Consider the following 9,430-nt stretch of genomic DNA (forward strand, 5'->3'; position numbering starts at 1 on the left):
GGTCCTAGAACAGATCCTTTGAGCACTCCGCTACAAGCCAACCTGACATCGAGCCATTGATCCCTACCCATTGGGCCGACAGTCTAGCCAGCTTTCTATCCATCTTTCAGTCCATTTATCCAATCCATACTCCCTTAACTTGCTGGCAAGAATATTGTGGGATTGTATCAGAAGCTTTACTAAAGTCAATGTATATCACATCCACTGACTTTCCCATGTCCACAGAGCCAGTTTACCTCATCATAGAAGCTAATCAGATTGGCCAGGCACGACTTGCCCTTTGTGAATCCATGCTGACTATTCTTGATCACCTTCCCCTCTTCCAAGTGCTTCAAAATGGATTCCTTCAGGATCTCCTCCATGATTTTTCTGGGGACTGAGGTAAGGCTGATGGGTGTTGCCTTATTCCATTATCATCAACAGCAGCTTTGCCTGCACATTCTCTCTAAAAGACTTGGATTAGCCTTCCTGGGAGATCTTGCCTCCCCCTCCCCCCGCTTTCCAGTGTCCCCTGCTTCCTAGTGTGCGGGACTGAAGAGAGCAGCTCCTTCCGTGCACAGAGCTAGAGAAGCTCACGGGGGTTTCCTAGTGACCCTTGCCAGTTAGGTTAAACTAGTAACAGACCTGGGGCAGTTGCCTAGACACAAAATGCAAGGTGGACAAGTTTTTTCTACAAACTTTTATTGGGATAATTACAAAACCTGGGGGGTGGAGGAGGGAGGGACAGTCGTGCTACTGTGGCTCGTCTTCATGTTCCGAAGGGTCCGATTCCTCCCCCTTGTGCTTTTCTAGTTTTGCCATTAGCTCTGGAAGAGACAAGAGGAGAAGGGGTGAGACTCTGATTCTGTGCTTCATGAGCACTGCTGCTCCCCCACATGACACAGGTGGCATGGAAAGCCATTTAAAGGCCAGAAGCAGCTACAGAGGGCAGATTTGGCTGTGAGGAGGTGCAGCTGGGTTGGAATGAGCCCTGGAACTGCTGCTCTGCTCTGCTCTCAGGCAAGGATCCAGTAGGGTGAAGGGGCATCAAGATGGTCAGGCACAAGAAGAGCGAGCATGATGCCAAAACAGGAGATGGGCAGCAAGAGGCAGCTTCAGCTGACAGCTGCGATCCCTCAGGCAGAGTGAGAAGTGGGAGCAGGCGCGCTCGCCTCCAGGCCTTGCGGCTCCAGGCTAATCCCCAGCAGAGCAAGGGAAATGTGATTTCTAGAACGTTCCGCCACCGCCTGCTGGAATGTGACTCAAATGCACACGCTGCACAGCCCCTCTGGATGCTCGTGGTCACTGTGTCCAGTCTGGCAGCTGCCCTGTCTCCCCCACTCGTGGCAGAAGAGGAAAACTGGATCCTGCCCATCACAAAACCCTCCCCACCTGGCCCCCCTTGGCCAGCTGTATGCTGGGGAAGAGCAGGCAGCTCTTCGTGGTTACAAGTTGATGACCTGCTCAGAGCTTGGGCATCAGTATTTTCAGATCTATTTAGCAAAGGGAGCGATCCAGGCTGCGCTGAGCCAAGCCCCGCCACGTGGAGAGAAAGCCCTCCCCACCGACTGCGGCCCTCCCTACTCAGTAATCTCCACCCCTCGATGGCACTAAAGCCCTGTGTCTCCTGCAAGGGGCAGGGTAGGAGGGGAGAGGCACCTTTGGCCGGGTTGAAGACACCATTGGTTTGTTGGTCGCACACGTAGCAGCGCTTGGACTTGCGGTAATGCTGCAGGGCGCAGGTCTCGCAGAAGTAGTGTCGGCACCTACCAGGAAGGCACAAGGGGACCGAGTTAAGGCTCGCACAAAGGACTATGGCCATAGGAGATAGGCCTAAAGTCACCTGGGACAAGGGGGCTCTGCCTCCTCTCACTCCCATGGGACCCCCAGGGGAACTTCCAGCCAGTGTTCCACCCCCTACAGCAGCAAGCAGGCAAGGGCATTACAGCCTGAGTGGGACTGTTACAGTACAAATACAGAGAACCTACCCCAGCCTGGAGACAGGAATAACCCCAGCCCACCCTCACAAGACCTGGGCATCTTGGAAAGCCCCTGCTCCCAGGGGCGGAGTTTGCTGCTTCTGCAGAGTTCCAGGACAGGAAACATGATAAGAACTGCACTCAAGAGTCCTGCATGGCAGCCGGGCTGCTTCAGAGACCAAACCCCTGGACATGCCAACGGGACCTTGTCAAACCAGGGGAGACACTCCTCATCCAGACAGAAAGACCTTCCTGCTCAGCACTGCCGGGGTGGTGTGTGTACCCATCACAACACTTGGAGTCTATTTCTAGCTCTGCCACCAACTGACTCTTTGACCTTGGGTAAGTTCCTTCACCACCCCGTGCATCAGTTTCTCATTTGTACAGTGGGGATAATGATGCTTATGAAAATCTAAAGGCTGGTGAGAAAAGCCAGAATAAATCAGCTGCTGTTCCAATGGACAATGAGCACACTTGGGGAACCTTGGAGGGGAGGGGTTTAAAAAAACAACACCACACCACACACCCAGGAAGCATCCAGGCAGTTAGGAACTTAAAGGCTCACAGGTGTGTAATAACACCAGCCACCGAGAGCGAGAGGTGGACTTGGACTGATCCAAGCCTTGTGTCTCCATCCCGTAGCCCAGACAACTGCTTACTTGGTAACCACAGGGTTCTTGAAGGAGCTTCTGCAGATGAAACACTTGAAGGGCAGGTCCTCCTCATCGCTGCTCACCTCATAGTTTTCCTCATCTGCAGGAGAGAAAACAATTCCCCATGGCCAGGCTGCAACAAAGGGGCACCCAGGTCATCCCGTCACAATCCAAGCCCAGAGCATGAACCACTGACAGCGCAGGAAGCCCCCAGCAGGTGGGCCTGGGCCATAAATAATCCAGTTCTGGCAGCTGGGCGTCTCTGATGCCAGTAGCGTGTGGGGGAACAAGATATAATTAGGCCCAATGAGCAGACATGCTTGCTGCACATCTCACAAAGGAGCAGGTTCCTCTTCCTCGCCCACTCACTGCTACAAGCAGAGACTTCAGCAAGGCCTCCCTGCTCAGATTCCTCTCAAACTAGCTGCCACTGAACCACTCGGCTTCAAACCCAACTGCAACTCAGCCCCTTGCGTTTTCTGCTGCTGATCCCAAGCGCTGCCCAGGCTGTAGCCTTGGGACACGGCAGGGAACAGCACCGGGAGAAAGCCAAGTGAAAGGGATGCAGCCAGAAGTGAGCGAGATGTCACACCAACCCCACTCCACAAGCTGGGAGATAGCTCGCTCATAGCGGGGCAAGAGCAGGTCAGTACCCACGAAGGAGAGACGTTTTCAGAAAGCAGAGGATTCATCAGAGAAGATCAGCCTGCTGATTCCTCTTGGCCACAGTCTGCCTCTGACATACCCCACACTTCAAGGAAAGCCTAATTCCTCTGTTCCCTGGCCCACTGGGCAGTGCTGCTCATGGAAGAGGTATTCATTGCAGCCCCTCTGGCAGTCAGCATCATCCTGAGGCTGCGCAGCTCAGTCCTTCCTCATTCTTGCAACAGCAGCGATTACTGGACAGAGTGACCCAGCTGCAGGATTGGGTTCTACAGTCCTGCAAGAGGCAGGTCTACGGTTTGGGGATCCACTGCCATGAAGAACTGTCCTTTTATCTTCAACTTAACCCTGTCACCTGCTCTGGAGCGTGTCGTTTGAGACAGGAAAGGAGTCGCTGATCACTTCTCCTTTACTCTTCATCCCCAGCGAGCCCAGGCCATTCTAAAGGACCAGCGCTGCAAGACCTCATTAGAACGGGACTGAGGGAGAGAAGGGAGAGTCCTGCTATTGTACCGTTGACTCCGTAGCGTCCTTCGTCCAGCTCCCGTTCAATCTGCCAGCCGTGTTTGTAGTCAGAGCGGTCGTGGAGGAACTTACAGCTGTCTGCAACAGGACAAACAGACAAGGAGTTAGCGCTCCCGCCCACCACTCTTCAGTTACCGCCTTTTGCAAGTGGGTGTTGCGCTGCGGGGCTGCCTGCACTTTGCCCAAGAGGAGCAGAGCTTACCAGAGTGCAATGCCCGCTTGTGTTTAATGCAGGTGCATGGCTCATGGAGACTACAGAGGCCTGCTTGCATTTGATCAAGGGGCTGATGAACACCGAGAATCATACTGAACAAGGCCATGGGTGGGACACACACACACACACTAGGGCAGGGCTACTCAACACGTGAACTGTTTGTTGCAGCCCGCGGTGGGGTTTGGGTTTACGTGGGGCTCAACACGTGGCCTGCGGGTGGGAGCCAAAACAAAAAAGGAGTCAATATAACAGTCTTCTGTTGAGATGCTTTTTAGTAGTTCAATACCTGGACTGTCATTGCTCATTAAAAGTGCTGTCAAGTGGGTGGAAATCAGGTAAATATTGCATTTTATTAATATAGCAGAACTGACTTAAATGGGGCCTGCGTGTTGTGTAGTTTTGCCTTAATCTTTGTATTCATGCCCGTTAGTGTGAAAGAAGCTATTTGCATATGTATATGCAACCACACTCAAGTTGCGACCCTCAGCATGTGCTGTGAATATCATTGTGGCCCTCAGGGCTTCCAAAGTTGAGCAAAACACATCCCCTCACACATTCCCTGCTAGCGGGGGCTTGACTAACGTTACAGGGGACAGTCAGTGCTACAGTTGGAAATAGACTGTTGCCAGGAATACACTAGACCTGGCAGCTTGGCTTAAAGTACGCAACATATTCTACACAGCTTGAGTTGGCTTACTTTAAGCCGAACTTGGCGGCGTCCCCATCGTGGGAGGCCAACAGGAGCAAAAACAGGAGTACCGGACGCCGGCTGAGGCATCCTCAAAGTTTGATTTAGTGAGTCTTAACTTGCGCCTGCCTGAAGTTCTCTTTTCAAAGAGGTAGTTTAGAATTCAGGGTGGGATGGGGGTGCTGCAGAAAGGAAGAGATCCATTCACCTCCAAAGCCACAGAAGCCCGTCTCCTTGTAGTCTTTACAGATGTCAGGCTGATAGTCCCATCGCACGGTAGCCCTCAGGTGCTCTGGCGCACGGATAGGGCCTTTTCTGAAAGGGATGCAAGAACACTTAGAATGGGCGCACGGAAGCTTCGGAGATGGGGTCTGGTTTGAATCCGTCTTCTGAAGAAGAGAAGTGCTGGTGAAAGGGACCAGCTCGCAACTCTGGAGACTGACACGCTGTCCCCAGAATGGACACTTCTGCTGTTCATGCCACAAGCACCTCCATGCCCTGCCCACACAATGTGGCTCACCCAGTGACAAGACCAGGTCGGAGATCATCGTTCCGGTAGCACCTACCTCACCATTCCCGAGGAGGCGTTCCCCATCGATGTATCTTTGGGCTTCACGTACTTCTGATAGTTATTGATCCCCCGGTAAATTTTATCGTCCTCCTTCCCTCGGAGCTCCTACACCAGAAGAGCGATGAAACAGACCAGAACGTGGAGTTTTCTGTCTCCGAGATCTGCTTCCCAGCCCCCCACCTCTTCTACTCTCTGACTTCCTCCCCCAGCTCCCTTCTACACTCAGATGGCCATAGAAGCCAGGAGGTGCCCACCAGAATCGGGAAGGGATTTATACTTGGCTCGCCAAGCTTAGGGAAAATAAAGCTTCTCCCCGTTCCCCTGTTTTGAAAACGGCAGGTGAATTTGATGCTCACAGAAGAAAGGGATGGAACAGGACCGGCTCCCACCACAGCTCTGGCAAAGCGCTTCAGTCCAGACCCGACTCCCTCCTCCAACCTGCTCTTCTAGCCGAAGGCTCCCCACTCCCAGATCTGCCAGCGCACCTCACTCCTGACCTGCAGCCCTTCTGCTATCCTAGTCCTGAACCAGCGCCACATTCACACAGAACGCTCCTCAGCCAGCACACCCGCCGAACCCTGCCATTCCAACCAGTGCAGCCTCACTGGCAGCATCCCTTGCTCCAGTCCGAGACCTCTCAGCCATAGGTCCCATGTGAACCGCCAGGGATCATCTGCATCTGACTGCTTGCACTAAGCAGGTAGATTGGAACCTGGTACCTTCTCGTCTACCAATCCCCTCCCCCCCACCCCAGTTCTGAGGCAGCCCCTCAGGACTCAGCAAACCACCTGATGGGATGGACAGGCAGGAGATGGGGTTCGGCACATGATTAAACGCATGAATGTAGCGGCTTTCCCCACAGAGCTCTGGCTTTACGGGCCACCGCTGACTGACCTCCTGGATTTTCTGGCTGCGCTCAAAGATGGCCTGGGCGTCTTTCTCTTTCTCGGTGTCCAGCTCATACACGGCCGTGGCTCCCATGTCCTCCGGGCCGACAGGTTTCTGAAATGCAAGAAGCACGTTCTCCATTCAGCCAAGAGAAAACACCCACAGTATGAAAGTCCTTAGATCCCATGGTCAGGAGTGCAGGACAAACGCACAGCGCTGAAGGAATGGGGACAGTGGCTAATCGCTGATGCCAGTTGGCTGCTTGTTGCTCTGCACTCTTGCACCTTGATGATGAACCTAGCCAGGCTGGTGTCACTTTATGTTTCCAACACATTGCACTTTCCAGGTTCTCTGGCATTTAGGTCTTTCTAGCACACCTTGAACTCAATAATGGGGATAATGGCACAGTCCTTCCTCATGGGAGCGTTGTAAGGATGGGTCCATTAATGACTGGGAGGCGCTCAGATCCTACGGTGATGGGGGCCAGATACCATAGACTTTAACGAGAGAGGGAAAGGCACCATCTGGGCACTAAACAGAGTTTCAATAACAAAACCTGACCATGGCGCCCAATCATAAAACCAACCAATGACATAGTCTGCATAACAGAGACCAGAGTAAGTGATCTTAGTGTCCCTTCTGATCCCTTTTAAAGCCATGTGGCGCATTGTGCTTACCGCTGATCTCGTTGATTTGTAAGCGACACCAATTCCTTGCGATTCCCCCTCATCATCACTGCTGCTTGCCCCATACGAGGTCTTCTCTTTATCACTTTTCCTGGTCTGAAAGATGGAAAGGCAAATATCTGAAGAACTGAGAAAGATCCACACAACACAACACCCAGACATGTTCTCCTGGTTGGCCAGAGACAGTGTTGCAGCCCAGGAAAGCAAATCAGTGGAGTGAAAAATTGTCAAAATCAGGACCCATATCCACAAAGCATTGGTTTAATGCAGCCACCGCTGGGCTGGAAGGAGGGCAGAGCAAAACTCCTTTGATTCTCCTAGATCAAGGGGCATCACAGAGTAAAATTCTTGCATTAAGAGAGCCAAGTTATAGGTTTAATTTGGATCTGTGAGCCTACAATGCCAGAACTTTTCGTTTCCCTCAATCTGCCGTGCATCTCCACTGGATAACAATAGGAGGTCTGAGAAAAATCAAACAAGCCATAGAATCCTTACACAGCTTAACTGCTTCAGGGGATAGCCATAGCTTTAGAATTCTGCCAGTATGCTTCTGTCATGCCAGGGTGTGATCCCTGACCCCTCCTAGCAGTGCCAGCAGATACTACTATACAGGCAAAACTTCACTGATGCTGATATTACTCTTTCTTGGGGTGGGGGATGAAATAAGATATACTGGTAAAATCAATAGAAACTGCATCCACACTAGAACCCCTTTGCTGACATAATACACCAGTATAGTTATACCAGCAAAGCAGTAGCCTAGATTTTCAGTTACTGAAGTTAACTGAAGTTATTGTGGCATACTGCATCACACTGGGTAAAAGTCACACAGGATACTTTTAGATCTTTTAGATCTTCCACTTACTGCCCTATGCTGGCCATTTTCATATGCATTTACCCAACCTGTGCATTTATGCTCACAGATTAGTAAAATCTAGTCCTTTGTATATCCTCATTAGGCTTTGAAACATAAATTACCCCCTTGAGAGGAAAGTTCACCTCTCTGACCGTGGGGCATTGCATACCCCAGAAGTCACTTCTGCATCAATTACTGTCTGCACATTTGAAAGAATTTTCCCATAATCAAATGGGCTCAAAACAGAGGGATGGGTTTTCTTTTGTTTTTGGAGGCAGGGGGGCTGTTAGGTGAGAACCTGAATTCTGTATAGTCTGAATCTGTCATGAGCCCAAATAAAATGTATAACTGGCTGGATCCATAGGCTGGGTGTATGACACTGCAACAGCTGAGGGAGGGTGCTGGCAAACCAGCTGCTGAGCAGTTTCATGGTGTTGGCACACCCCCCCAGGGATTTCCAGGGGCCGAATGTGGGACCCACCCCACCCCCACTTGACCAGGAGTTTGGTCCCACACAGGGTGGGATGCAGTAACTGGACAAGGCATGGAGCTGGGCATCTCTGTGATGGGCTCGGTCACCTTCTGGATCATGGGGTTGTGGGTGTCCCGCCGCCTCTCCTTCCTGACCACCGTGCTCCCCTCATCGCTGCTACTCCCTGCGGAGGACAAGAAGCCATCAGTTCAAGGGCCCTGGGGGGCAGGAGCAGCTGGGCTGGGTCAGGCCCTGGCCCCATGTCCCTTCACCCCAAGGGGCACCCTCACATGCCAGTGCCTGAGCACGGGGCTTTTGGGGGCCACTCAGCCTGCGCAAGAGGCTGGGCACCAGCCCTTGGGGGGCCCTCGGCCCCTCCAAGGGAAAAAGGCACCATCAGTTCAAGAGTCCCATGGGGCAGGAGCAACCAAGGGGGAGGGGTGAGTGGGGAGGGCGCCCCCAGGCCTCTCCAGGATGTCAGGGCTCCCCCACCCACCAGGACAGTGGCACTGTCCAGACGCCTTGCCTCTCCCATGCCATTAGGGCAACCCAGAAACCCTCAACCCCTTCCCCAGTAATAGTGGGACAGCCCAACTTCCCCCACACTTCAGGGCAGCCCAGAACCCCCCTTTCCCCAGTAACAGTGGGACAGCCCAACACCCCTCCCCCCCCCACACACTTTAGAGCAGCCCAGAACCCCCCTTTCCCCAGTAACAGTGGGACAGCCCAACACCCCTCCCCCCCACACACACTTTAGAGCAGCCCAGAACCCCCCTTTCCCCAGTGATAGTGGGGCAGCCTACCCCGGAATCTCCCCCCTTTCCTACTGATAATGGATCAATCCATAAACCGTCTCCAGTGATAATGAGACAAACCCAGAAACCCTCCCCCCCCCAGTACAAATGGCATAGCCCGAAACACATCGTTCACCACCACCCCTCCCCGCGATAATGGCACGGTCCGCAGCAGGGGAGCGACCCCCCAGCCTCACCCTGCTCCTGGTCGCTGCCCGGCCGCTTGCGTCGCCCCCTACCGGCGGCCGGGCCCCGCTTCTTGAACAGGAAGCTGCAGACGGGGCTTTCTTCCGCCATCTTCCGCCGCCAACGAGACGGGCCGGCAAGGAGCGGAGAGAAGGACCCACCGGCGCCAACGAGACGGGCCGGGCTGGAGAGGAAAGGAAGCAGCCGGCAGCAGCGCCGCGCTGGGCCCCCTGGCGGCGGGGAGGGGGAACCGCAGCCTCTGGCTCCGCTTCCTGT

General features: G+C 53.4%; 1 protein-coding gene across 1 annotated transcript; it reads right to left on the bottom strand.

The window, feature by feature from the left end:
• Positions 1-648: 648 nt before the first annotated feature.
• LOC102454152 (E3 ubiquitin-protein ligase RNF113A-like) lies at positions 649-9,430 on the bottom strand. Its single transcript, XM_075911646.2, has 10 exons — positions 9,166-9,430; positions 8,282-8,358; positions 6,838-6,942; positions 6,167-6,274; positions 5,268-5,377; positions 4,910-5,016; positions 3,788-3,877; positions 2,618-2,711; positions 1,639-1,745; positions 649-806 (listed from the first exon to the last, which is right to left on the bottom strand). The coding sequence occupies exons 1-10, from the start codon at positions 9,263-9,265 to the stop codon at positions 733-735; spliced, it is 972 nt and encodes a 323-aa protein (XP_075767761.1). The 5' UTR covers positions 9,266-9,430; the 3' UTR covers positions 649-732.

The sequence above is a fragment of the Pelodiscus sinensis genome, chromosome 29 (assembly GCF_052426305.1).
Source record: "Pelodiscus sinensis isolate ZL-2025 chromosome 29, ASM5242630v1, whole genome shotgun sequence".
In the NCBI taxonomy this organism is placed as follows: domain Eukaryota; kingdom Metazoa; phylum Chordata; order Testudines; family Trionychidae; genus Pelodiscus; species Pelodiscus sinensis.

Coding starts and splice junctions, on each gene's coding strand:
- LOC102454152 (XM_075911646.2), bottom strand. CDS start 9,265: ATGGCGGAAGAAAGCCCCGTCTGCAGCTTCCTGTTCAAGAAGCGGGGC. Junction 6,275..6,837: donor ACAAATCAACGAGATCAGCG/GTAAGCACAATG, acceptor CTTGCATTTCAG/AAACCTGTCGGCCCGGAGGA. Junction 5,378..6,166: donor GCAGCCAGAAAATCCAGGAG/GTCAGTCAGCGG, acceptor CTTCTGGTGTAG/GAGCTCCGAGGGAAGGAGGA.